The following is a 27,911-nucleotide window of genomic DNA, read 5'->3' as shown; positions in this document are numbered from 1 at the left end:
CAGCACGCAGGATGCAAGAGGATTCTCCGTCTTCCGCTATTTCATCGTCACAGGTTGTTGTCACAAAACCAAAAACACTCCAAACCAGTTTGAATTTTGTCCTCCCATTCTTCAGAAAATTTCCCAAATTTGATAATGTTTGTAAAAATACGCATTAAGCCGACCAATATCCTCTTGCTTATCAATAACAATAGGTGTCATCTGTCTTGTACTCTTGTTGGTGAATATAGGCTGATTCAAAGGCAAAAATCCTTTATTAACATTCTACTTGTACCTCAAAATGTAGAGTTTGTGTCTCCTTTCACACAGTTATTGTTGTACGATGGCATTTTATAATTTAGACTGTTGAACAGTTTTGTGGCACCGATTATTTAGAGTAGGAAGTGACTCATCTCGCTGTGGGAACATCTTCGGCTGCACGTAACGTCGCGAGCTGAAATGACATATACTCAACTTCACTTTTGTAACTTAAGACACAGGAGTTAAACAATTGCGAATATTAGCGCTACGTGTTGCTGAATAAACTAAAAGCGCCGAGTTTTATTTCACAGGAAGCTCTGAAACAAGCATGAGGACTGTAAAGCCCTTCCTTTGCGTCTCCAGACACTGGGCTCCTCTCAGGTGGCTCTCCAGACCCAGAAACTGTTCACATGCAGCCAGAGCCAGCTCAGGAGAGAAGAAGACAGCTGTCTCCGACAGCTTCAGGAGACAGGTAGCTTCCGGTCCACGTTTTAAGGACTTTATTCAATCTCCTCCAGTGACTCTGGTTGTAAATTGCGAACATACCGACGAACATTACCTTTCTGGGGACCTGGGGCTGCTGGGGGACGCAAGGAAAGGTTGGTGGCACGACTGACAGCTTTACATCCAGTGGCTTTGGAGTGTGTATAATGATGGCTTCCCTCATTTCAGTGTATTTTGAAACTTATGGATGCCAGATGAATGTAAATGACACAGAAATAGCCTGGTCTATACTGCAGAAGAAAGGCTATGAACGCACAGCTGATTTGAAACAGGTATTTATTATTAAGCTCTAAGTCTTTCCATGAAACAAACTTCCAGAAGCATAGCTAGAACATGATTACTGCACACAGTTTGTTCTAATTTCCTGGTCAGAAATGGTTAAAAGAGGTATCTGTTTATGCAAAGCTTCATCCCACACATGCACAGTTTAGCACATGATGCATTTTATACATTGTTCCTGCAGAGGAAAAAACCCCCTGAAATCTCAGTCATTTGCGCTTTATTTTTATTTATTATATTTTGGGGAAAATCAACTTGACCAATTATCCTTCACATGGTTCTGAGGTTTCCTTATTACTTTGACCAAACAGCTTGAGTTTATGTAGAAGGAAGATATTTCTTTCATTTCCTGAAAAGTTAAATTCTTTGGAGATACAAGGTTTGTTTTAAACAGTAGCAAGTCGATATCAACAACTTGTTGGTCGTTGGATGACTGACCCAACCCAGACATCAGCAGGTGTTGGTCATGCAGTCTGGACCAATCAAAATGCAGAGCAAAAAGGTTAAAATAGGTTGTGGTAACATCAGGTTACTACTAATAGTTTTTGCTAGTTTTTCCTCAGTGATGTTCATAACTAGCTACGCAAGGCAATAACAATGTTTTTGAATATATAACAATTTAACAATCTTCCTTTCGAGCATTGAGGCTCGAAAGGAAGATGTTTCAATATGTTTTCTCCCTGTGTGTGTGACAAATGCGAGACACAAAACAATAAGGAGTGGAAATCAATGTCAGAGTGGAGATAGAACACAATGTTTTTCATTGTTTAGTTAGTGTTGTTTTTTTCTCTTCTAGGCAGATGTTGTCCTCTTGGTGACCTGCTCTATAAGGTGAGCTCGTTCAGGCACATATATTGGACCCCTGGTATTTGCAGGAGTCACGGACCACAACCGCCCACAAATAGCTAAAATCCGCAAGTACTTGAGACCACAAAAAAACGCCAATTTCAATAGTTTTAATAACCTAAAACTCATGCTAAGTCGTCTACAGGGTTAAGGTTACTCTCCTTAACCCTGGCGAGAGTATTGACCACTCGCCAGGTTCAAAGGAAACTAAGGTGAATGCGAACTGGAGGCAGGAAATGAGCAAGAGTAACAATTGTTTTGTTGAAAGAAGTCAAAATACAATACGGTTTAATAAAACAATTAATAACAAGCTGGTTTAATGTCAATATGTAAACCCTAGTCCTCTTCAATTCAGTGTTTCAGTTAATCCTTTTAGTCATCGAAATGTCTTTTTAGTTCACCTTGTTTTTCTGTTCAGTGGTTTTAGTTGTTTCCTTGTTTGCGTTTGCAGTGGAGGGATGAAGCAGGTTTTTTCAGTGAAGGTTCGGTTCCGGGTACAATCCAGGAATCCAATCCAGTTTTCTTCATCGGACAAAAGAAAACTAACCAACAGATTTCATTTTAACACCTCATATGCCTCAATATGGATTAGTCTGTATAATGGAAACCGCCTTATCTTTGCCACAGAAGCTAACATCAACAGTCTTATCTTTATACATCCAACTGGCATTAAGGGAAATAAATGGCTTTCCTGGATTGGCTGCTTTGCAAATGCCCAGAAATAGAGCGTCAACTAGCATTACGTCAAGGCATTTTAGCTTCCTTAGCTGAATTTTCTTTACATTGTTTTAGATAAACTCAACAAACAAAAATGCAAATAGGTAAATTTTCCACCAGTAATTTGAAGTTGCTCTCCACAGAAACTTCTGCAATCGCTGAACCATGAACTTGGGGGTCCAGTGAACTCTATTTTGAAAAGCTCTTTGTTTGTTCTCATTATACAAATATATGACTTTGTGGCCAGATTAACAGAAGCAATGAAACTCTTTCTCTAGAGAAAAGGCCGAACAAACCATTTGGAACAGACTCCAACAACTGACAGCCATGAAGAAGAAACGATTAAAAACCAACTCGCCAATGAAAATAGGCATTTTAGGTAACATAATATACACATCTGTTTGGCTCTCATATGTTGCAGTAATATTCAGACAGCTGTGTTTGTCCAGGCTGCATGGCTGAGAGGCTGAAGACTGAGCTGTTGGAGCGGGAGAAGCTGGTGGACGTCCTGGCCGGCCCCGACGCCTACAGAGACCTTCCTCGACTTCTCGCCGCCTCCGCCGGAGGTCAGCAGGCGAGCAACGTGCTTCTATCTCTGGAGGAGACCTACGCAGACATCATGCCCGTCCAGCATGCCAGTCAGGGCCGCAGTGCTTTTGTGTACGTTGCTTCTCTGTTTGTCAGAACTGATTACCCGGATCAGTTCTTAACGTTTTTTTTCTTCCTGTTTTGTTGCTGGCAGCTCCATCATGCGAGGCTGTGACAACATGTGCAGTTACTGCATTGTTCCTTTCACCAGAGGTAGAGAGAGGAGCCGTCCCGTCAGCTCCATCCTGGAAGAAGTTCGGATGCTCTCTGACCAGGTAAATCATGACCCAACACCCAAATCAACCAACCCTGCTCAGTCCTCTTCTAATGCTCCTGCTGTTGGAGTCGTCCTCCTCCACTCCATTGCTGCTTGTCCCTCACTTCAACCACATGCAATGTCCGTCACCGCAAGCCCCCACAAATATGCAACCTGTATCAGAGTGTCTGCGCATCCTTAAAAATTAAAGGGTGCTATTATGTGATTTCCAGCCAGTTAGTGTCATTTTATAGCAGAATCAAGTAACTATGTTACCTTTACTTGTTCTAAAAATGCTAATATGACCAAATAAATGTTACTTCCTAATTTAACCCTTTGAAATTGGGCTTCTGTCTCTTGAAGAATAGCTGCTCTTTTTGAAACCCTCCAAGAAGTCATAACAAAACTCTATTAACCTTTTATCAATGTTTTTACCATTCCTGTGCTGCTTGTATAATGTGTTCAGCAGATGCACAGTTCTAGCTGTTTGCTAACTGCTGCTGGTTAGTCTGAAGGAGTGGAGTGGAGGTGTCTTGTTAGGCAGAATCTCAGAAACTTGGAAATTGCAGGAGGAGCTAGGTCCACCCAGGTGTTTTGCATAGATGAATGGTTGCCATGGAGATGAGAGGATATGAAAGCATCAAGGCAACACTCCAGTTATGCGTTAGATTATTACATGATTATAACATTATAATTATGTTTTTTCAGCTTTAAATCATTGCGTGATTTAAAGCTGAAAAAAGTTGATTGTACATAACACTGTCCATTATAATTCCTGTATCTAAAACAAAGGCCGTAAAGTGATTAAAATTAATAAAAAAGAACAATTAATTTGGCCTTAAATGTGTCAATCTGCTGCCATGTCTGTAACAGACTCCAGAAATTGATAAACTAATGATCAATTAATAAGCAGCCATTTTCCTCAAAACCAGTTTTTTCTCTTATCCTGAGAGTCTTTCCTTCAAACAAAAGAATCAGTTTTTTATAATATGCTGAATTTGAATCACATCTATAAATTTTAAAAAGTAACTGTAAAAGCTTTATTTAAACACACTGGTGGGTTTCTCAAACATGATGTCAATTTTGACATATTTATAAAATAACAAAACAGGAACCTATCAGACCGCTGAGTAAACAAACAAAATATGTAAAAAACTTGGTCCGTGTTTAACAAAGAGATGTAAATCGTCTTATAAAGACAAGGTAACATCTAAATAAGGGGTGTTCAAAGTGCGGTGCAGGGGTCATTTTTGTGTCCATTTAAATGATTTTGTGGGCCCTCAGTTCTAGAATAGAACAACTCTGGGCTGCAAGCAGATGGAGATTTAAAAAAAATCTTTAGGGCAACATTTTGACAGACAAAATATATAATTCTAAAATGAAATACTAAGTGAAACATAACTTATTTCTAATGTACACATAGAGTTTCTGCATTTATTTTAATTTTGCGGTAAATGGAACCACACACTATTTTCTCAAAATTTTAGGAAACTTTTACTCAAATCCAAACCTGATTAAAGAAAGCTTCTTTACTTAAAATAATTCAGAACAACATCATAAATTACACACAAAAAAGCACAAGTATACTATATCAATTACAATACATGACCATGTAAGAAAACCTTTAGGATCAGCACTCATCTCTGATATCCCAACATACGTGTGTGTGCGTATGTGTGTGTATTATGCATTATGGGGACCATTTTACTGACATGTATAACGTTGTGGGGACCCGCTGCTTCTTGTGGGGACCAAAGCCTGGGCTCCACAACGGAAACGCTGTTTTTGGGTTATGTGTAGGACTAACGTGAATTAAGTTTGGATTAAGGTCAGTCAGTGGAAAGTTATCGCAAAGATAGAGAGACAAACTTGAGTGTGAGTGTGTATATGTTTGTGTGTGTGTGTCTGTGCCAGGGTGTGAAGGAGGTGACTCTGCTGGGTCAGAACGTGAACAGCTACAGGGACACGTCAGAGGTTCAGTTCTGCAGCTCGGAGCAGACCAAGCTGAGCCACGGCTTCAGCACCGTCTACCGAGCCAAACAGGGAGGCCTGCGCTTCTCCGACCTGCTCGACCTCGTGTCACGCATTGACCCGGACATGAGGATAAGGTTCACTTCCCCTCACCCCAAGGATTTTCCTGATGAGGTACGCCCTGCACGTCAGGTTCTGTCTGGATAGAAATGTGTTCCCGTTGATTTCTTGTCAAACACAAAGGTCCCACTAGAGAAAATAATGCCGAGCTGTTGCTGTTTAACCCGGATGCTGAGTTCTGGTGTATGATGGGTTCCTCCAGGTTCTGCAGCTGATTGCTGAGCGACAGAACGTTTGTAAGCAGATCCACCTACCGGCTCAGAGCGGGAGCAACAAGGTCCTGAAGGCCATGCGCCGGGGGTAGGAAATCACTGCCGCCATTTGTAGGCTTGTCATAATACGCAATAAATCAGTTAATTGAATGATAAAGTGAGACTAAATCAATGATTTCTATTGTATGATTTATCATTTCTCTTTCTTTATTTTTAATTTATTTTATTTTTTTACCAAAAACTGAATGACAAAAGTCCTTTGTCTCAACTAGCCCTTTTTTTTGGACAATGTTGTTTACAAAGAATTTAAAATTCATTTTAACTGTTGTTTCTGTCATTATGTTTAAATGTTTATTAGAACTTGAGAATATGTTCTTGCATTATTTTGCCATCATCAATGTATAATTTGAAATAATCTCCAATCAACAATATCATTGTTTATCGTGTTAACTTCTGGGGCAATGTGTCGTCTGTCAGAATTTATTATGGTGGCAGCTGTATCCATTTTAAAATAACAGCTGAAGGATTTTGTTTTATGAAATCTTTTTATATTGGACTCTCTACTTTTCCTGTCCAGTTACACAAGAGAGGCCTACCTTGATCTGGTGGACAATATAAAGCAAATCATCCCAGGTAAGCAACTAGAACCACTTTGATTTATCTTCCATCACTACGTATTACTAAATGAGATATTGATCTTATGGGAATCTGACCATAACTGTACAGAAATTCCAGTTATAAACCAGTTTGATGTGTTTGGGTCATTGTCCTGCTGAAGTTACCTTCAAGCCAACCATTAAAAATGTCAAATTATTATGAAATTTATTCTGATGATGACTGCATACAAACATCTGACCTGTATTTTATGTTGCTTTACATAAATAGGACTCTGTTGTTCTGACAAAAATGTTGAATTGCAGTTAAAGTTGTATAATCCGTTCTGACGCCTTCGCTGCAGAGCCGACCCTGCACCCATCGGGGAGCAGCGTTTACTGCTGACTCAGCCAATGAGGAGGCAAGAGATGTCAGCGTTTATGCACTTTTAGAAAACGAATGAAAAGAAAAAGAAGTATAAATGCAGACTGCGCTGCTGTAGCCTTCACACTTCTACAACCATGAAATGACAGATTCCTGCTTCCAGCTTCCTGCTAATGCTGAGGAGTTTAAAGATGTTCCAAAGGTGTTTTATGGTCTGACATTCTAAACAAGGTGCACAAGGAATTACGCAGGTGGTGTTTTTTTATTTGTAAAAATAACAAAAAAAAAATAGTTGCACTAAATGAAAACTACTAATCATAAGCATTAGTTCTGATAATGCTAAAGCGTTCCACCAACACGGTATTGAGTTTAAGATGATGCTGAAGCGGTAACTTAAATTCAAATGATGTCTGCCCTAGAAAGATTTGAGCACCAGCTTAATTTTGACATTGTAGTTGACGTGTTCTATAATGTCCTTAGAAACAAAGTTATTGGGGGGAAACTAGAGAGTGATGAAAGGAAACAGAATAGCTGTGTAAACAGTGTACCCAACATATTTTCCTTCAAACTTAATACAACTTCAAGTCATTTTTGAGGACAGTCAGCTGATGTACTATTGTGGTAAAAACAATCATGAGTTCCTCAGAAATCACTTGGAACCTCTGATCAGCATTGAGTCGTTGGCTTTATTGTTTCTATTTATTTATTTATTTTAAATACTTTTCTGTAAAATCCAATTGACTGGTGATCCTCATTCTTGTGCGTCAGATGTCAGTCTCAGCAGCGACTTCATCTCAGGCTTCTGTGGTGAAACGGACAACGACCATCAGCAAACTCTCTCCCTGATCAGAGCGGTGGGCTTCAATGTGGGCTTCCTGTTTGCCTACAGCATGCGAAAGGTAAGCTCCTGCTGAACCGCTGCAGTGTCGTGCTCTGCGGTATTTACTCTTTCATCCTGCTCTTTCAGAAGACGCACGCCTTCCATCGGCTGCAGGACGATGTGGCGCCGCAGGTGAAGCAGCACCGGCTACAGGAGTGCATCAGCGTTTTCAGAGAAGAAGCAGAGAGAGTGAACGCCGCTGTGGTTGGCAGCACGCAGCTGGTGTTGGTGGAGGGAGTGAGTACTTCACTGACCACATAAAAAAAGCAGAAACTTTTTACATATCTGATCAGGGTGAGACTCATTAGCCTTGATCATCTATTTTTGATTCCCCACCATGTTTAACACCCCTTAACATTTTTGATTTTTTTGTCAGTAAAATCCAAATATTTGTTACATTTTATATGTATTTTAGAAAATGAACGCTCAATAAAATGTATGTCACACTTTTAATATTATTTGTAGAAACACCCCTGTCTTGTTTTAATTCCACTTTGCAGTTATTATGTTGCATTGGTCTGTCACATAACAAGATTAAAATACCTTCCTAAAATAATAGTCTAAATTATTTTTTGCCAAGTAGATTTTTTTTCTTTTTGTAACATGTTTTGGAAAGAAAGAGGTAGAAAGGTTTTCTTTTTTTATTTCTTTGCCAAAACCAGTTTTGGCAAAGATAAACTTGGCTCATTGTTTTAGGAAGGTGATGAGATTCAGTTTGTGGTTGGATCATGATCAAATCTGGGAAACTAAAATCACATTGCATATGTGGATTTAAAACTGAAGGGTTCACATTAAGATGAACCTGAAAACAGGACAGTTTCTATTTTATGACGCACATGGGTTTGGGATACTTCCTCAGTTAAGCTGAATTCATGGATGGGGAAATATGATCTGCATTATCTCTTTCAGAAAAGAATATATTGTGATTTCTAATATGCCTCATTGTGTGCAACATCAAAAGTCATGTATCTGTTGCAGGGTTACTTTAACCTGTTACCAGGCAACACCACTCAACTCTTCTCTCCATTTTTATTAAGGAAAGTAAAAGATCTACCGAGGATCTGTGTGGGAGAACTGATGGGAACATGAAAGTAATTTTCCCTAAAGAAGATGTTGCTGTTCAGGCTTCTGCGTCCAGCACCGCACCGATCCGAGGGGGCGACTATGTGCTGGTGAAGGTAGGATGGGTTAGCTTTCATCCCCACATAAAACTGGAATCTATTCAGAGACTCAACACAGTTTCATTTAGGTTTAAAATATAACCAAGCTTATTTAGCAAATGATTTTAGAAAACATAGGCAAGCACAATTTTCTCTGGGGTGTTACACTACAGTTTCCCAGGGTGCTGTGGTGGCGCAGGAGTGAAGCACAACCCACATATGTTGGGTTGTCAACTGGAATGAACATATATACTGACAGGTTTCAGAAAAACTGGCCACCAAAGGGTGTGTTGTTGTGAGGACACTCTTGTAAAAAAGATCTTTGATCTCTAGGAGTTTTATCATGGTTAAAAAAACATTTCAACATTTTACCATAACTGCGGTATTAGAGATGCTGTAAAGGTAGCCTTTAAAATTAGTTAAACTCACTCAAATTCTTGATTCCTAATCCTAACACATAAACTTTGAAAAGAAAATGTTCATTAGCTGTCTAACACATCCCATCCACTAACATAGGGGCCAATCAGTGTTACTCATTTTATGTGTCAGTGGTCAGTGCTCCCACAATAAAAAAAAAAGAATCAATTTCAAGTTAAGATGATGAGAAACATTTATTAGAACCAATTCAATAAATTCCACATTGAACATAACATGAGACACAATGATTGCAATTTTTTTGACAGTAGTTTGACATCATAGTTTTCATAGTAAGAAAAACCCCTGAAATGTAGATTTAAATGCTTGAATATCATTTTCCTATTGAAATGTACAATAAAAAAACAATCTGATTGGAAGTATTTGCTACACCTTCTACATTTTCAGTCTGGTACATGTCACATCTGTACAGCTGGATAATCTGACATGTCAGTAGTTTGGTTTCTGCTACATTAAATCTGACATCTTCTGTCTGTGTAGATCCTGTCAGCCAGCTCCCAGAGCCTGAGGGGCCGGGCCCTCAGTCACAGCTCCCTGATATCAACAGCGACCCCCAGCTGTGATGGATACAAGTGACGCTATAAACCACTATTTAATGTTCGCCTTTATACACTTTTATCATCAGGAGCAGTTGTATTTATTTGACTAAAATCCAGTTATTTATCATGATAAATAATTGTTTAACTGTTGCCTGTGTCTGATTTCTATTTTTTTCACCTCAAAGAATTTGATTGATTGTTTGCAGTGACATTCTGCAGAAGATCTGTTCAGATCAGCACATTCACAGAATCATTTCACTAAGATAGAAAGTTTCAAACAGAATTTAGCTGACGTCATCAGCTGAAAGGTGCTGTAGTCTGTTTTGGGAGGAGTGAACTGTTTCTGAAAAGGAATAATAGAAGCCACCAGTTCCACAAACATCTACAGTTTTGAAGAGAGAAAGAGAGAGAAAAAAAGCAAATGTAGAAAAACAACTCCAAAATGAAAATGATTTTGACTACGGTTCAAAACAAGAAGAAAACGGCATTCTTCCTGTCTTTGCAGTCCAATTCGTGAAGTTAACGTCTGTCCCGATCAGCATGTAATCCTGCAAATAAAAGACAGAAGAAAAAGGTTATTAGAAATCAGTGGGGTTTAACAGTTTTATGTAGAATCTGGTTCTGATCTCTGCAAAAGTCAGAACAGAAAATATCACGTCTCTAACCTTCATTATTTGAAGCTGGGGGTTCACAAGGTTAATTTTTCCGAGCGCAGGAAGTGGGTAACCCTTATCGAGTAGAACTGTGAAAGAAAACTCAGGTTGGGTACAAATTAGACCACAAACCTTTTAACCTGAAGACAGTTATTCATAAAAATACAATCACTGAGTTGTTCATGGGATGTATGGAAATCCTTATAGAACATATTATTTCATTAAAAACCATGTTTCCTATCTTCTGAGAAGAGTTAACTAGTTTAGCAACATTAAAGTCATCACTTTAGTAAACATATTTTAGAAGCCATTTAGATGTCAGGCAGGTAAAACTGTAGCCTTCACATGTTAACACATGAAGACTACTTTTAGCAATACTACAAAAGTATTTCAACTATTTCACATATCTCTGTCCTTCCATTTGGTACAGACTGCTTTTAACAGTCCAATAGAGGAGAAAGCTGTTTTATGGGAATATATAAACAGCTGGTTTATTCAGCTGGTTTTGCCGTACATGGAAGATGTTTTGTTGTCGGCTGCAATGTGTCTGCATTTTCTCAGTCACATAAAACAGCCGTGTGACTTTGTTTTATTTTTGCTTGGGATGTCCCTGCAGTATTGCCAAAGAAAACTTTAGTTTTAACCAATTTTAAGGATTCCTCTGAAAACGGTACACAGCAGAATACTTGGACTGAAGGAAGATGAGATTTATGCATCACAAATCTGCAGATGACGATGTACGCATAAAGACGTCTTGTGTGTTTCGTGTTGTCATTTACTGAACAATAGCCTCAGCTAGTCTGTCTGATGTTACATTACTCACAATATCTGTGGAATTGTAGTAAACAGAAAGTGATGGTCAACATTGAGAAGAGGCAGTTTAAAAAATAAATAAAACAACAGACATTTGGACATTACTGATCCTGTCTGAATTATTACTTTACATTACTTTAAACAGTTGCATTTGCAAAAAAAAAAACCCTTAATTTTTTGTTTTTAATTATTGTGTTTCTTGGTCTGCTTCGGGGTCAAAGGTGTACTGTTGTACCTCTGTTTGTAGCCATTTTTATGTGTCTGAGGTTTAAACGTAAACACTGAGTTTGGAGGGCAGCAGCTTATTTGCATTATTGTGACATAGCGATAAAAAAGCCGCTTCTTGTTTTAAAAAGGTAGGAAAAGAGTTATAATTAGATTATAATTAGATTATATAACCAAGACATGTTCTGTATAATCCAGAGACTAACTGTGAAACTGCAACATCTTATGGGATGTTTGAGAGAGAAACAGAGGGAACTTTTAAGATAGTAATCTATCAGAAGAATAAATTTTTATGCACATTGCTTAGCATTTGAAGATGATGTGAGTGAAGGGTTTCAGAGTTATTTTGAAGTAAGAATTTTTTGGAACTTTTTGTAGAGAAAATTTAAACAGCAAACTTGATAAACTTACCATTAACCATGGGTATCACATTCACTTCGAGGACCATTCGCAGTACACTGTCAAGGATGTCGACCTGTAATCCAAAGGCAGAATTTCAGTTTGAGTTTGACTCAAGGGCCCTTACAGGGACTCATCAGGAAATAGAGATCTTACCTGAAACTGTCCCACATAGCTGGTTTCTACAGACAGTTTCAACCTACATAAGCAGAACAAAGTTAGAACTGATTGAACATCCCTTCAGAGAGCTTAAAGGAGCATTTCCTGGCATCTTTGAGCAACTCACTGGTTGAGAGTGAGGCGTCCACTGATGTTCAGTCCTCTGATGTACACGTCAGCGCTCACGCTGCTCTCCTACCGAGAAAACGACAGAAATGTTTACGTTTCTTTTTCCTTCCAGTCAATGATTTTCCATCTTGTAGTGTGACGTACTAAGTTCAGGACAAACAGAGGGGAAAGTGTGCCGTTGGGTTGGATGGCGTACGCCGTCACTGTGGCAATGGCCACAGCAGTTGCATTTTTGGGCTGGAAAGTGATGGTGGGACTCTTCTTAGCCCTAACCAACAGCTTCATCATCAGGCCTGGATACTGCTTTGCAATCTGACAAAACAGAAGCAGATCCACGATTCACTGCATGCCATTGATGATTGCATTCCTCAATAAATCCTTGAAATGTTCCTCACCTGCGGGATGAAGACTCCGAATGTTTTGGTGTTGAGTTGGAACGGAGAGCCTTTGGGGACCTGTTGGGACGGAGCAAAGAATGTTGTGACACAAGTGGTATTTTGTGGAGTCGGAGGCCATAGTAGAGTGAAGAGCGGCGCACCATGTCATTTGTGATGTACAGGCTGAGGATTCCAGCTTTGTTGTAGACGAAACCTGCAGAGTTGGCGGTGAAGGCGGACAGGGCCATGTACAACATGTTGTTCTGGAACGGCAAGGAAAAGGCTGCGGGGCTGAACGGAGACTCCTGGTGCTTCCCAATGTTGTAGAACTCACCCTATAAATAGAAATAAAAAATAAGTGATCTTAGACTTAAAAAAAAAAGTGTATAATTAAGGCTCTAAAAATTCACAATTCTTTGCCTTCAAGTTCAGATCAATAGACGATTGTGAAATAACCGGAGATGACACCATGGAATATTCAATCTCTGCGTATTTGTCCACCTTGGCCAGCACTGCGACAAGACAAAGATGTTCACTGACATTCTGGAACAAACATACATCTTCATTAACAGCAAAAGGAGAAGCTTTACCGTTGAGTGTTTGCAGCTTAGGGTTTAAACAGGTTACTGCCTTGTCCAGCAGAGGACAGATCTGCAACAGGAAAGAAGAGGAAAATGATTCTCAATTCTTTCTGAAAAAAAAAAAAACAGTTTGGAAATCAATAAGTTGCTGAGATTGGTTGGTTTATGATTTAATGGTTTGACTATTATTAATGTAAGGTACAATAATAAAATAAAATGTAATAAATTGAACTTCATTTAAAAGTTGAAATTTTGATTTAAAAATTTTTTTGTAACTAAATCTTTCACACATTTCTGTAGTGAAAATGTTTTGTGGAAAACCTTTCAGCTGCTTTGCTTTTCGTATTCAAGTTTCCTAATTGTTGACCTGGGAGTTCCCCGCCTCCCTGAACTGTTCGATTCCAACTGAACCGTTCAGTTTTTATTAGAAGAAAAACCTTGGAATCGGTACAGAAAGCCGACTGATGTGGAAGCAAATGTGATGGTAATGGGAGTGAAAGGAGGATCTGCCTCAAAACTCAGTTAAAGATGAAAAGGGATATTTACTGGTGAATGAGTCAAATAAAATGGATCACTGATTAAATGTAACCTGATCAAAGTTGGTTGTTAAAGTTTTATTTTAACTCGACATCTAAATCTCGCCACACTGCAATGCATCTGAATAGGATTTATGTGATAGAACAAAAGTCGCGCATAAATGTGAAGTTGTAGAAAAACATTGAGTGCGTAAACTTTCTTTTTTTAAATTAAATCAATCTCTGAATCCAACTCAAAACTTTGCGATCCTTTGTGTTGCTCTGTGACTCAAGCTCCTGTCTGAACTTTGACCGTTGGGTTTGTGTTTAAGGGGAATGAATTTTCCTCTATGAATTCAGAAAGTTGGTAGATTTGAGCGTCTTGGCTGCTTCGGCCTCACCTGTTTCTGCAGACCGTTTTGAACAGCCCTGTTTATGAACATGCTGAAGAAAATGTAGAACCAGCTGAAACAGACAACCACAGCACAGGTTAAGAGTTTTGCAGCTGAGTTTGCAGTAATGTTCCCTCATGGTTTTCTTCTTTACCAGCTTCCACCATGTAACTTGACTTTGGCACTGGCCACATTGGCTACGCAGTTGGTACTGCTGACCACCGGCCGACCCGTCTCGTCACTTTCCACGACGATACTGGAGCTGATTGTGAGTCCGTTGATGTTCACGTCAAAAGAGCCGCTGTTCTTTCTGTCGAGGAGAGATCCACAGAGGGGTCAGCGCTGAGGAAGGGGCTTCATTTCATGTCTGAGAGGGTCTTTACTCACATCACTCTGAGGTACTGGAGCCTCCAGTTTCCATGCAGATTCATGAAGGCGTCTCCGATGGTCAGCCTGACCCCGGTCCCTGGCACCAGAGTCACTGCAGACCTCGGCAACCCCACGTTCACCAACCGTATGCTGCAACAGATGGTTTCAGGACAGTTGGTCTCGGCTTTTCACAAAATGCAGAGTGGTTGGTGAAGAACGCCTTACTTTGTCAGACTGTACTTGACGTTGCCAATGAGAAACACCGTTAGTGAGCCTGAAAAATCTGGAATTTGGATAGATTTAAGTTTGTCCAGCATGGCGGCGATGCCCAGTTGTTTCCCTGGAAACAGAAGAAAAGCAGAATTGATGGTTGTGATAAAGCAACAAGGGAGAGGTCTTAACAGATTAGGAAGCTTACCGTATTGGAGGCCTTTATCAGTCAGCCTGACCGTCACGCCCGGGTTGACGCTCAGGGTGGTGGAGGCAACCGCCAGCAGGACGAGCAACAAGGACAGAGCCGACATGACTTCTGGGAAACACACAGGAAGAGCATTCCTATGTGAGTATAGGTTCATGTTGCCACGTACTGAAAGAAGTGTGTTTTCTTACATATATTCAAATTTACTTATATTTATCGATGCTCTCTTAGAGAAAAAAGTAAAAGCTTTTTTTTAAAACATAAATTGGATTTATAATGTCAAAAGTAAATAAAAAATCTTATCATGACAAGACAATTTTCACAAAAAATGAGAGACAATAAGTCCTTTCCCCCTTTTTGTGAAGGATATTCATGAAATAAATCCAGCCTGCCTTGCTCAGAGGAGTGAGAGAGACATTAGGGGTAGGTTGTCATCAAATCTCATTTTGACAGGTGCCACGCCCCTTTGACCTCTATTTAACCCCCCCCCCCCCCACACACCCCCCCACACACCCCCACACACACACCCACACACACACACACCCCCACACACACCCCCACACACACACGCACACACACACGCACACGCACACACACCCCCCGCACACACACACACACACACACACACACACACACACACACACACACACACAGGCACGCACGCACGCACGCACGCATGCACGGACACACACACACACACACACACCTTCCCCCTCCCTCCCTTCCAGATGTCAGGATGTACCCCTCCTTAAATGAACATTCTTAGACATCTATTATTCTTTGTTTTCTTGAAAGCTCCTATTGATTTTTTCTTTTTTAAGAGTAATACAGCACCCCAACAACAGTTATTTAATCAAGAAAAATGTATATAATTATATACTATGCCTACTGAAGTTTAATAGATTTGGAATGGAGATGTTACTTCTGATTCTGTGCCTGGCCTACGACTGGGGTCTGAGCTGGGGGGCTTGATGAAATAGGTACGGCCTGTGAAATCCCTTCGGGGGGTCGTTCTCAGTAGATCTCAGTGACATATGGTCTGTGTGTTAGGTTTTTCTGTTTTCTCTCTGCTGAATTCAGAAAATGCCGTATATCTGACTTTCTTTTTAAGAGTAATACAGCACCCCAACAACAGTTATTTAACCAAGTAAATGTATTTAACCAAGTAAAATGTATTTAACCAAGTAAAAATGTATATAATTATGTAGTAAAACCTAGTGAAGTTGAAATAGATGCCGGAGATGTTGCTTCTGATTCTGTGTCTGTGTTCAGCCAGGCCTACAACTGGAGGTCTGAGCTGCAACACGTAGGGCCTGCGAGAGAAGGAATGTACTAGTTGCATACTTTGCAAACTTTGCAGGATGCAGACAGAATGACAAATTAGCCACCTCGAGGGAATTCAGAGCAAGACCCTCATGAACCCTGCTGGTTCATGAGGGCAGACCAGAGCCACATCTGTTTGTTTTTTTTTTTTTTTCTCAGTTTATTGCTCTTTGTCTAAAGAGTAATTACCTTCAGTTATCTGTGAGCGACACACGCTTCAGAGAGAATCAGAACTGCAGCATCAGTGAGAAGTCCGTCTTACTTTCGGTATAACATAATTCGAAAACTATTGGAAACGCCGGTTTAAACACATTTGAAACTCATAGATTTTTCTGTAACACTCACTAGTGTGATACATTTCAGTAAATGTTTCTCATTTGTACATGTACTTCTTAAGAATATGTGACTGTTTGTAAGCAGGCCAACGGGAGGTTATTCAAATTAGACTTTTAACTTTCCTTGGTTAAAGAATTTGTCCAGAATTTTCCAAAATTTATCCTCGCATCATTGTAAATGCTACTTTCGTTCAATTTTTTTTCCTGCTGCTGAATCAACACTGATCTTCCCAGAGCTTCATGCTTTCTCCAAAATAGTAAACGCCGGTATAAAACATTTGAAACTCATACATTTTTCTCTGTAACACTCGCTAGTGTGAAACATGTCAGTAAAAGTTTCTCATTTGTAAATTTATTTCTTAAGAATATGTGACACTTATTAAACAGACCTTACTGAGACTACTCATATTTAAGTTTTAGCTTTCCCCAGAGTTGAAAGTTTTTTTTTTCTCTCTTTCTTTCTTTATTTTTTCTTAACACTGCGCAACTACGCTCCGACATGGTAAATTATTTTGTTACCTTTATCATTATCCACTACTTTTGTCTCTAACTTATATGCTGTATGTTTCTCGGCCCAAATGATGCTTTTTTTTTCTCCATCCATCATTTTACACACTTGAGTGTGTTCAATAACAAAATATAGTTGTTGAATTTTCCATTACTGAAGCTTATAAATGATCAATGTAAACTTTCAGTCTGTATTCAGATAGTGAATACAATTCATATTATTTAGATTGGATGTTTTAATGCATGCACTTGGATTTTCTATCGATTTATTGAATGATGGTCTGCGTAAATATTTATCAAACTGAATGGCCATTCAGGTTTCATATAATTGTTTTAGTTTGGTTTTTGTTGCACAACTTCAAATATATGCTGGCTATCAACCAACCATTCAATCAGTGATTTTTTTTCTTTTTTTAAAATAACCCCTCTCATCTTCTGACAACTAGCCCCAAGTTATAATAACATTAACTAAGTTTGCTAATGGTGCACTTTACCTAAAAACAAATATTAAAAAAATAAAACATACTCACTACACAGCCCTTCTCCCAGAGTTGGTCACAACATGGTGATTGTTTTTTTTTTTACCGTTAAAATTATCTACAGCTTTTGTTCCTTGCTTCTCATGATGCTATCTGTTCACTAATGTTCACTAATGTTCACTAATGTTCACCTCTTGTAAATGATAAGCTTATTAACGAACAATATGAACCATCAGCATGCGTTAAAGAAGATCATATCAGCCAGATGAAGTAAAAATATCATGATACTCAAAGCAATCAAAAATATATTGATCTGAAAGGTAATTTCTCCTTTTCAGGGAGCTTAGACTGAATTAAAGGAATTATTGAAATATACGACAAAATATTTAATTTGCAGAATTCCGATAATAGAACTTCAACTATGAATTGAAAGATTACATTGTATTTTTAACTGAATATCACTTAATAAATCAACTGTTAATTAGTCATAATACTATGTAAATGACTAATAATATTTGAACAAACAAGAAACTTGACTAGCTCAATGGATTTATCACATTGGAGAATCAACTCTCTCATTTTCTTTAGCCCACTAAATTTAACCTTACCAAAGCTCTACAGTAAAGCAAACGGGTACTTAGTTTGAAGCCTGAATCAGATGCCTTCAGCCTTCTGCTGAACCTGGACTTTGGCCGCTCTCGATGTGAAATAAAACATCAGACTTTTAAAAAAAAAAAAAGCCCAAGTGAACATCACTTAATTATCATCAACTAGTTGTTTATACTCATCTTAAACCATTGGCAGGAATCTTTGGATAAAACACACAAACAATTAAAAAAAAAAAAAGCTTTATCAGTTAATCTATTTAAATTGAGTCCACGCAACAACAAAAATAAAATAAAAAGTGAACTATCTGAAAGTAGTGAGGATGTTGTGTGCTAAATGTTTCACATTTTAACATGCCCAGCAGACACCACACCATTTCTGCTCAAGCAAACCACAAGGTTTTGAACAGGACAACTATGTCCAAAAAAAAAAGGAGACCGTGTATCTTTATTGTATGTAGCAAATATATTGCTGCTGGTGCTGCTGCTGCTGTAGGTAGAAAATAAAAGAAGTTTTTTGCAGAGAATAATATTCTGGATGAGTTTAAGAATATTCTTTGCCAAAAATTACACAGTGTAACTACACTTGTATTTTATATGTTGCAGTAATTGAATCTTTTGAGGAAATTGGTTTGCATAAATTTAAGTAAATCCAACCTATTTTCCTGCTCTACATATTAGCTAGCAATTTGCCAGTTAGCTTCCCAGTCTGAATTTCTGTGCAACGTCTTTATTCAGTCAACTCTTCTATCCTGTACTCCGATTCTATTCCAGAACTCCGATATTCTACATCCATTTTGTGAATGTTTTGCTTGCTTGTTGATCTTCAGCATGCTCTGAAGGCAGTATCTGGTTTCTCTTACTTTAAACCGCCCAACTTGCACCTGATTGGCACTTTAGCCTTTTGATTCCCTCCCTGTGAGGCGGTGCTTCACAAAGCAAATTGATTGTCAATCTGTTTGCTCTCTGCCTGGTGGTTGTTTCAGAAGATGAGGAAACATGGTGACTGAGGTTTACACCCAACTAGCCAGATTATGCTGCTTTTTTTTTTACTAGATAGCGGTCCTAAAACTACATACCTTTAAAAATATGAACAAATATGTTCAATTCCTTAATTATTTGATTCATGGGTGATACAAGTTTGGTCATTTGGAATGCAACTCAAGGACTGTGGTTTCTTAATGTAAGTATTTCTGCTACTGGACAAGAAACAAGGTTAAAAGATGACAGTTGTATTTACTGAGAGCAAGACTATGTCTAGTTATCAGGACAGACTGAGACCTGTAAAAAAAAACTGTTGGATCCATATGACACAATTATGATCTTAATATGACAGAGGAGGGAACCGGTTATCTGCTCCAACAATGTATTAGCCTTCAAGGAAATCATTTTGGATGCAAAGAGCAGAAATATCTCAACATCAGATTATTATTATTGTTTTTACTCTTATATCAGTGATTTAAAACATTTTTTAAATTTTTGATACCATGCGGTGCCATGCAGTACCATGTGGGCGACCGCAAAGTTGTGCGTGAATGTAAAAGTCAATTATTTTTGTCACCCAAAGAAAATTGTAATGTGTTTATTATGAGTAGGATTAACCGAGCTGAAGGGAAAACAAAGAAAAAAGGAGAAATAAATATTCAGCGATACAGAATTGACTCAGCAAATATGAACCTAGGAAATTATTGAAACCTTCAAGAATTTTATGTGGCGTAAGATATTTAAGAAAAATAATCCTGATTCCATACTCATGAATTTCTTTATCTGGTTGTTATCTCTAAAATACGTTTTTATGTTGAACCCCAGACATCTCACCTCTTTCCCACAGTTTTTTACACTTTGTTCCACTACTTATAGTCAATGTTTTAAAAAAAATAAAAAACCCAGTACAGAGTTTTGAAGCGATGGAGGAAATTTACGTCAATATGGAACCTGTTGAACAAAGTGCATCTCATCCCACAGGTAAGAACAAAGTCACAGAGAAATATAGTATGTATTTAATTTAATTACATTTTTGCTAAGGCTCAGGTTTCTGTTCAGGTTTCTGTTCAGGCAGCAGCAGCTCCAAAGAGAGGCTCTGCCTCGGTGTGGCCGTATCTTTGGGAATCCTGAACGTTTTCCTTTTGACCGAACTCATCGCCCTCAGTGTACACAGTGAGTCTTGTTATAGTCATCTTAAAGATGTAAAAATGAGTACATTTTATGTTTCTGTTATAAAAAAAATGTCATTGATTCCTTTCTGAAATCGAACTGATGAATTAGCAAGGGTATAAAAAAGAATAAAGCTTGGTGACTCAAAGTGATGCAGAGAGCTGAAACATTACACGATGTTACATGAGTTTGAAATATTTTCAGCAATGCTTGCATTTGCAGCATTTAGGGTAGAATGTCTCATCTTTTTTTTTTTTCAAACGATTTTCTGTTCAGCGCGACCTCAGTTTAAATTCTACAGCAGATTTTACACCTGATTGGCACTTTTGCCAAAATCATGAAATTATTTTGTAAGTCTTAAGTGAAAATACGATGCAACTTGTTTTTGCAAACACGTTTGTTGATTTTATTTATTTATTACTGTTTCCAGCTCATGACATGACAGCAGATTTTTCTGACATCAGCAACATTCTGACTGAGCAGAACAGCAACAAGTTTCCCTCCGTGAACGCTAACTTCACTGATAACTTCACTGATAACTTCACTGAAACGGATCTTCCACGAGCTGAAAAGACTTTAAGGTTTGTCAAAACTTTAAAAAACTTTTCCCTTTTGAATTGTAGAGTATAACTACGTAATAACTTTCCTTTCTGGTCTAAACAAATATAATATAATATATCTAAATGAAGACTTTTATTAAAATTGATTAAGTACTCTATCATTTGTGTGAACTAAAAACAACAATGTAAAAGAAACAAAACTTTGATTTTTTTTTTCTCCTTACGGGGAGATTTTGGTCCTAAGGAACAGCAGAGATCAGTTGTTGCTATTATTCCAGGGGCTGCAGAAGAAGAGAAGAGCAGATCCAGTACTGATCGACGTTTAGATGTTGTGTTCAGAATGATACTATTAACTAACAACAAATAATGTAGCTTATTACCACGTTGTTGCATAAAAGCCTAAAGATAAAATGTACACTTTCAACCGTTGTTATTTATAAAGCAACAATTTTACCGGTTGGACTCTGTGTTTTTTTTTCTTTCTTTCTTGTTAAAACTCTGACATGATAAACAAACGTTGGACAGAGGATGGTTTTTGTGCGAAGGATCTGTTTGTCATGATAAGTTCTGATTGTGTCTTAATGTGACTTTTACTGCCTGACTTTATGGAACTCCTGTTGTGTCCAGTAACAGCGGCTCAAGCTCTATCTTGGTAAAATTATAGTTCTACATGTCCAATTATTTACTATCATTTGTAATAAAGTGATGCCGACACCATGGAATCAACAGTGAGGAGCTTGTTCTAGTCATCTTAAAGATGGAAAGAGTCAGTCTCCAACCGGCACTCACTGAGAGTGTCTGTAATCAGAACTGTGACGATGATGATGATGATGATAATAATAAAGGAGGAACTGGGTTCCTGTCTAAGAAAGAAATTCAAATAATTCTGAGTATCTGAATGATTAACCGAATGACTTTTTATTCATTTCAGAGTTCAGTCGGTGAGGTTATTCATTTTGTGGTGTTCCTACTCTAAGAAAGAAACAAAGAGCAAAGGTAGCAATAGTACATGTTGGTTCCACATGCTTTCCCTGAAAATATGGATAAAATCGGTCATGATAGGATAACAGTAATTTGAAGAGGAAGAAGCATATAAACAAGTCAAGTCAATGACAAGTCAATGACATGATGCAATCTGCAATTTTTTTTTAAAACTCCGATTACTTAACTTTTATGCTTGTTTGTTTGTTTTTTACTGACTTAAATAATACATTTAAATTGCTGCACTGTTTGATAAGTAGAATGGAAATTACTTTTTGTTTTCTTTTTTTTTGTAAACTGTCTTTAGATTACCTATCGTAAAATTTGCATTTTAAAATCAACTGAATTAAATTAAGAAAGGTTACAATTTGTACAACTGAAGAGAAATGATGAGCAATGTTTTAGGGGTTGATGAAAGCAGAGATTGGTGTTTTTCTCTGTAACATCAAAATTTACACTTTACAAAATTTACTGTGCATTTTCCCATATACCATTGCCTGGTGTCTGAGCTGGCAAAGGTCATCCCTTGCAATATTAAGAAGCTGTTGTCAAAAATTACGATCTTAATTTTTATTTACGAAGCAAAAGATATGTCACACTATCTTGTACAACATAATTTACAGTATACAAAGTCTAAAAAGTCTAAAACAGAAGGATTTTAAGCTAAAAAAAATACAAGATAGTGATGATAATGGTGTGGTGTCTGCTGGGCATGTTAAAATGTGAAACATTTAGCACACAACATCCTCACTACTTTCAGATAGTTCACTTTTTATTTTATTTTTGTTGTTGCGTGGACTCAATTTAAATAGATTAACTGATAAAGCTTTTTTTTTTTTTTAATTGTTTGTGTGTTTTATCCAAAGATTCCTGCCAATGGTTTAAGATGAGTATAAACAACTAGTTGATGATAATTAAGTGATGTTCACTTGGGCTTTTTTTTTTTTTTTAAAGTCTGATGTTTTATTTCACATCGAGAGCGGCCAAAGTCCAGGTTCAGCAGAAGGCTGAAGGCATCTGATTCAGGCTTCAAACTAAGTACCCGTTTGCTTTACTGTAGAGCTTTGGTAAGGTTAAATTTAGTGGGCTAAAGAAAATCAGACAGTTGATTCTCCAATGTGAGAAATCCCTTGAGGTAGTCAAGTTTCTTGTTTGTTCAAATTTTGTTAGTCATTTACATAGTATGATGACTAATTAACAGTTGATTTATTAAGTGATCTTCAGTTAATAAATACAATGTAATCTTTCAATTCATAGTTGAAGTTCTATTATCGGAATTCTGCAAATTAAATATTTTGTCGTATATTTCAATAATTCCTTTAATTCAGTCTAAGCTCCCTGAAAAGGAGAAATTACCTTTCAGATCAATATATTTTTGATTGCTTTGAGTATCATGATATTTTTACTTCATCTGGCTGATATGATCTTCTTTAACGCATGCTGATGGTTCATATTGTTCGTTAATAAGCTTATCATTTACAAGAGGTGAACATTAGTGAACATTAGTGAACATTAGTGAACAGATAGCATCATGAGAAGCAAGGAACAAAAGCTGTAGATAATTTTAACGGTAAAAAAAAAAACAATCACCATGTTGTGACCAACTCTGGGAGAAGGGCTGTGTAGTGAGTATGTTTTATTTTTTTAATATTTGTTTTTAGGTAAAGTGCACCATTAGCAAACTTAGTTAATGTTATTATAACTTGGGGCTAGTTGTCAGAAGATGTGAGAGGGGTTATTTTAAAAAAAAGAAAAAAATCACTGATTGAATGGTTGGTTGATAGCCAGCATATATTTGAAGTTGTGCAACAAAAACCAAACTAAAAAAATTATATGAAACCTGAATGGCCATTCAGTTTGATAAATATTTACGCAGACCATCATTCAATAAATCGATAGAAATCCAAGTGCATGCATTAAAACATCCAATCTAAATAATATGAATTGTATTCACTATCTGAATACAGACTGAAAGTTTACATTGATCATTTATAAGCTTCAGTAATGGAAAATTCAACAACTATATTTTGTATTGAACACACTCAAGTGTGTAAAATGATGGATGGAGAAAAAAAAGCATCATTTGGGCCGAGAAACATACAGCATATAAGTTAGAGACAAAAGTAGTGGATAATGATAAAGGTAACAAAATAATTTACCATGTCGGAGCGTAGTTGCGCAGTGTTAAGAAAAATAAAGAAAGAAAGAGAGAAAAAAAACTTTAAACTCTGGGGAAAGCTAAAACTTAAATATGAGTAGTCTCAGTAAGGTCTGTTTAATAAGTGTCACATATTCTTAAGAAATAAATTTACAAATGAGAAACTTTTACTGACATGTTTCACACTAGCGAGTGTTACAGAGAAAAATGTATGAGTTTCAAATGTGTTTATACCGGCGTTTACTATTTTGGAGAAAGCATGAAGCTCTGGGAAGATCAGTGTTGATTCAGCAGCAGGAAAAAAAATTGAACGAAAGTAGCATTTACAATGATGCGAGGATAAATTTTGGAAAATTCTGGACAAATTCTTTAACCAAGGAAAGTTAAAAGTCTAATTTGAATAACCTCCCGTTGGCCTGCTTACAAACAGTCACATATTCTTAAGAAGTACATGTACAAATGAGAAACATTTACTGAAATGTATCACACTAGTGAGTGTTACAGAAAAATCTATGAGTTTCAAATGTGTTTAAACCGGCGTTTCCAATAGTTTTCGAATTATGTTATACCGAAAGTAAGACGGACTTCTCACTGATGCTGCAGTTCTGATTCTCTCTGAAGCGTGTGTCGCTCACAGATAACTGAAGGTAATTACTCTTTAGACAAAGAGCAATAAACTGAGAAAAAAAAAAAAAACAAACAGATGTGGCTCTGGTCTGCCCTCATGAACCAGCAGGGTTCATGAGGGTCTTGCTCTGAATTCCCCTCGAGGTGGCTAATTTGTCATTCTGTCTGCATCCTGCAAAGTTTGCAAAGTATGCAACTAGTACATTCCTTCTCTCGCAGGCCCTACGTGTTGCAGCTCAGACCTCCAGTTGTAGGCCTGGCTGAACACAGACACAGAATCAGAAGCAACATCTCCGGCATCTATTTCAACTTCACTAGGTTTTACTACATAATTATATACATTTTTACTTGGTTAAATACATTTTACTTGGTTAAATACATTTTACTTGGTTAAATAACTGTTGTTGGGGTGCTGTATTACTCTTAAAAAGAAAGTCAGATATACGGCATTTTCTGAATTCAGCAGAGAGAAAACAGAAAAACCTAACACACAGACCATATGTCACTGAGATCTACTGAGAACGACCCCCCGAAGGGATTTCACAGGCCGTACCTATATTTGATCAAGCCCCCCAGCTCAGACCCCAGTCGTAGGCCAGGCACAGAATCAGAAGTAACATCTCCATTCCAAATCTATTTAAACTTCAGTAGGCATAGTATATAATTATATACATTTTTCTTGATTAAATAACTGTTGTTGGGGTGCTGTATTACTCTTAAAAAAGAAAAAATCAATAGGAGCTTTCAAGAAAACAAAGAATAATAGATGTCTAAGAAATGTTCATTTAAGGAGGGGTACATCCTGACATCTGGAAGGGAGGGAGGGGGAAGGTGTGTGTGTGTGTGTGTGTGTCCGTGCGTGCGTGCCTGTGTGTGTGTGTGTGTGTGTGTGTGTGTGTGTGTGTGTGTGTGTGTGTGTGTGTGCGGGGGGTGTGTGTGCGTGTGTGCGTGTGTGTGTGCGTGTGTGTGTGGGGGTGTGTGTGGGGGTGTGTGTGTGTGTGCGTGTGTGTGTGGGGGTGTGTGGGGTGTGTGTGGGGGGGAGGGGGGGGTTCAATAGAGGTCAAAGGGGCATGGCACCTGTCAAAATGAGATTTGATGACAACCTACCCCTAATGTCTCTCTGGAGTGGATGCAACAGAATCACTTAGTTTCACAGACAAACAGTTGCAGTAAATTCAGAACTGAAAAAATGCATTTTATAATTTACAAACATCATAAACTCCAAGTAAATAAAACTGCAGTGTTCTCAATATGTTTGGGATTCTTGTATTTGAAAGAAATGCCTGTTTTCCACTGGACAGAACCACATGACTGTCGTTAAGTTATTCAATTATCCTGCGAGTCCTGCTTGCTTCCCTTCAAATGAAGGATGTTTGAATCAGAGCAGAAAATGTTTCTGACTGGATGTTTTAGAACAGAGTGTCGAGTCACAGACAGAAGCTGGTGGAAGTGACCCGGTTCCACCAGAGACCTCAGACCCAACGGTCAGTTAAAGTCCTCCTGCTTCAGCTCGCCCAGAACCAAACAACTGGGTCAATACCAGCTATGATCAGGAAGTTTTTTTTTTTTTCACAGTTAAATTCTAGTTGACCTAAAACATCTAATTGTAAACACTTGTCATATGAATTGGTTTTAGTATGTTAGTTTAAACTATGTTAGTATGTTAGTTTAAACTAACATACTGCTGTCCTTGCTGCTGACATGTTGAATGTGTTTTTTATTAAGAGGCTGTATGGATTTATCTATTTCTGCTACTGAAACTATGAAGTAAGTATTTAGATTTATTTCAATACATTATCCTAAAAAAAGTTGTAATTTTCTCTAACATTTGTTTCAGAAAATTGTCATGGCTGCACACATTTGGAAAATGATTTTCTCGTATTAGTGGCAAACTCTAATTATATCTACATTTCCTCCTGAGATGCAAAATATAGGTTGGGGGATATGTAGGTTGGGGGATAGGAGGATGTTTTTCGATGCAACACCAGGAAGTAAAGGAATCTAGCAGTGATGAAGGAATGGGACTTGGCTTTGGGGGAAAGCATCCTAAAATTTCTCTTTTTAAATAACTGAAAATATGGTTTGTTTAATTTTTTTTTGCAGCATAATTTTGTTCTGTAGTTATAATTTTCTGACTCAACCTAGGTACATTTATGTATTTATTTACTGTTTCTTGTAGGCAGTCATGTTATCTGCATGTTCACTATTATTCAGCGATGTTTTGTTATACTTAGTTGTTTTTTTTAAGTTGAACTCATTTTGTAATTTTTATGATTATTTGCTGTTAGATAAATTTTGTCAGCTATATTTAGAAAATTAAACAAAGGTATATTTAGTTTATATTTATTTTATACATATTTATCTTTCTGTCTTATTGCTTGGTCCTGGGAATGGGATGAGAAAAGCTTTCTGATTCTTTAAGCTGAATTATAATGAACCATATCCTTCCTGTTTCTAGCATAGAGAAAATAAAGTGTCATAAAGTTAATGTAAAGTTGAATCTTGTCATAATCTAAACATACTTTACCAAAATTGCTTAAAAAACATCACTTTGTGAAAATTTTCTTTGAAAATTGCTCAAGTTTCTGAACTACACTGTCATCCAAATAAAAGCAAACGAGTCTTACCTGGAGCAGTGGGTCAGCGGTAGTAAATGATTCTTCCTTCCCCGACACTCTGACTGTTTACAAGCCTGAGTGAGTGAGGAAGAGCAACGCATGGCCTCTAATATACTCCCAGATTCAGGAAGTTGAACCTGCGGAGGGACCCACCCACCGGCCTGAAGCAACCACGGGTTTTCTTTTTGAAAATTTTTACTGATTGCTTTTAGGCAAGTTTTTACTGATTGCTGCTTAGGCAAGTCTGAAATCTGGGCACGTGTAACCTTTAGATGTTTACATATTTCCCTCTTTGCTTATAAAAATTCTGCTGCCACATTCATAATGCATCCATCATCACCATCATCACTGAGACTTTTATTTTCTCTTCTGTGTCAGCTGTTGCCAGAGCAAATGTGCTTTGGACTTTCTTTTAATGCTCATGTTGTAGCAGATTTTGAAGAATGAGCTAAAAAAATCTCAACAAAATTATAAGATTGAAATTTCAGGAGGTCTAAGGTCAAGTTTGAGGATGTTATATTTCAAACTGGACATTGTAAGGAAGTAATAGACTTTTTGTTGCACCTGTTTTTCTTCCAGCTTTGTTAATCAAGCACATCACAGCCCTATGATAAACCTGTTATCTTTTTTTTTTTGTCTATATATAGATTTATTTTGCTGCTTTATAATGCTTTCATTTTCATGTTCAGCGGCTGGAAAGCAACAAATAAAAAAAACTCTATTGCACAAGTGCAAGTGTTTCCAGTAACAGCAGCCAAGCAGAGATTTACAGCTTCCTGAGTTGGTCGTGACCTGCAGGATCGGCACAC

The 27,911-nt window shown here is 37.7% G+C and overlaps 2 protein-coding genes and 1 long non-coding RNA gene across 4 annotated transcripts; 2 read left to right on the top strand and 1 right to left on the bottom strand.

Moving 5' to 3' along the window:
• Positions 1–5: 5 nt before the first annotated feature.
• On the top strand, positions 6–9,875 carry cdk5rap1 (CDK5 regulatory subunit associated protein 1). 2 transcript variants are annotated; one of them, XM_055027226.1, is made up of 13 exons: positions 6–53; positions 552–839; positions 913–1,016; positions 1,820–1,854; positions 2,865–2,965; positions 3,036–3,246; positions 3,329–3,449; positions 5,345–5,575; positions 5,724–5,821; positions 6,311–6,366; positions 7,480–7,610; positions 7,679–7,828; positions 8,629–9,246. In XM_055027226.1, exons 2-13 carry the CDS (start codon positions 569–571, stop codon positions 8,851–8,853), a joined length of 1,734 nt encoding a protein of 577 aa, XP_054883201.1. In that variant the 5' UTR covers positions 6–53; positions 552–568; the 3' UTR covers positions 8,854–9,246. The 2 variants fall into 2 exon arrangements, with proteins under 2 accessions (XP_054883201.1, XP_054883202.1); XM_055027227.1 differs by lacking the exon at positions 6–53 and adding an exon at positions 9,667–9,875 and having other exon boundaries at positions 424–839; positions 8,629–8,769.
• Positions 9,344–27,187, bottom strand: LOC129358288 (bactericidal permeability-increasing protein-like). Its single transcript, XM_055027228.1, has 16 exons — positions 27,112–27,187; positions 14,756–14,866; positions 14,563–14,677; positions 14,356–14,487; positions 14,123–14,278; positions 13,978–14,041; positions 13,071–13,131; positions 12,901–12,992; positions 12,642–12,815; positions 12,499–12,558; positions 12,248–12,415; positions 12,102–12,169; positions 11,972–12,014; positions 11,828–11,891; positions 10,391–10,467; positions 9,344–10,273 (listed from the first exon to the last, which is right to left on the bottom strand). Exons 2-16 carry the CDS (start codon positions 14,859–14,861, stop codon positions 10,184–10,186), a joined length of 1,470 nt encoding a protein of 489 aa, XP_054883203.1. The 5' UTR covers positions 14,862–14,866; positions 27,112–27,187; the 3' UTR covers positions 9,344–10,183.
• LOC129358289 (uncharacterized) lies at positions 20,686–21,176 on the top strand. Its single transcript, XR_008605787.1, has 2 exons — positions 20,686–20,739; positions 20,997–21,176. It is a non-coding gene; the product is annotated as an uncharacterized LOC129358289 (long non-coding RNA).
• Positions 27,188–27,911: the final 724 nt, after the last annotated feature.

This window comes from Poeciliopsis prolifica, unplaced genomic scaffold (assembly GCF_027474105.1).
Source record: "Poeciliopsis prolifica strain line A6 unplaced genomic scaffold, Auburn_PproV2 SCAFFOLD003, whole genome shotgun sequence".
NCBI lineage: Eukaryota > Metazoa > Chordata > Actinopteri > Cyprinodontiformes > Poeciliidae > Poeciliopsis > Poeciliopsis prolifica.
The sequence above is the reverse complement of the archived record's forward strand: the minus strand, read 5'-3'. Positions and strand labels throughout refer to the sequence as shown.

Excerpts from the sequence above, each read along its gene's own strand:
- LOC129358288 (XM_055027228.1), bottom strand. The coding sequence starts at position 14,861 with ATGTCGGCTCTGTCCTTGTTGCTCGTCCTGCTGGCGGTTGCCTCCACC. Across the intron at positions 12,015-12,101 it reads GGACGCCTCACTCTCAACCA|GTTGAAACTGTCTGTAGAAA; the intron begins GTGAGTTGCTCA and ends CTGCTTATGTAG. Across the intron at positions 10,468-11,827 it reads TGTGATACCCATGGTTAATG|TTCTACTCGATAAGGGTTAC; the intron begins GTAAGTTTATCA and ends TTTCTTTCACAG.
- cdk5rap1 (XM_055027227.1), top strand. The coding sequence starts at position 569 with ATGAGGACTGTAAAGCCCTTCCTTTGCGTCTCCAGACACTGGGCTCCT. Across the intron at positions 840-912 it reads GCTGGGGGACGCAAGGAAAG|TGTATTTTGAAACTTATGGA; the intron begins GTTGGTGGCACG and ends CCCTCATTTCAG. Across the intron at positions 6,367-7,479 it reads TATAAAGCAAATCATCCCAG|ATGTCAGTCTCAGCAGCGAC; the intron begins GTAAGCAACTAG and ends CTTGTGCGTCAG.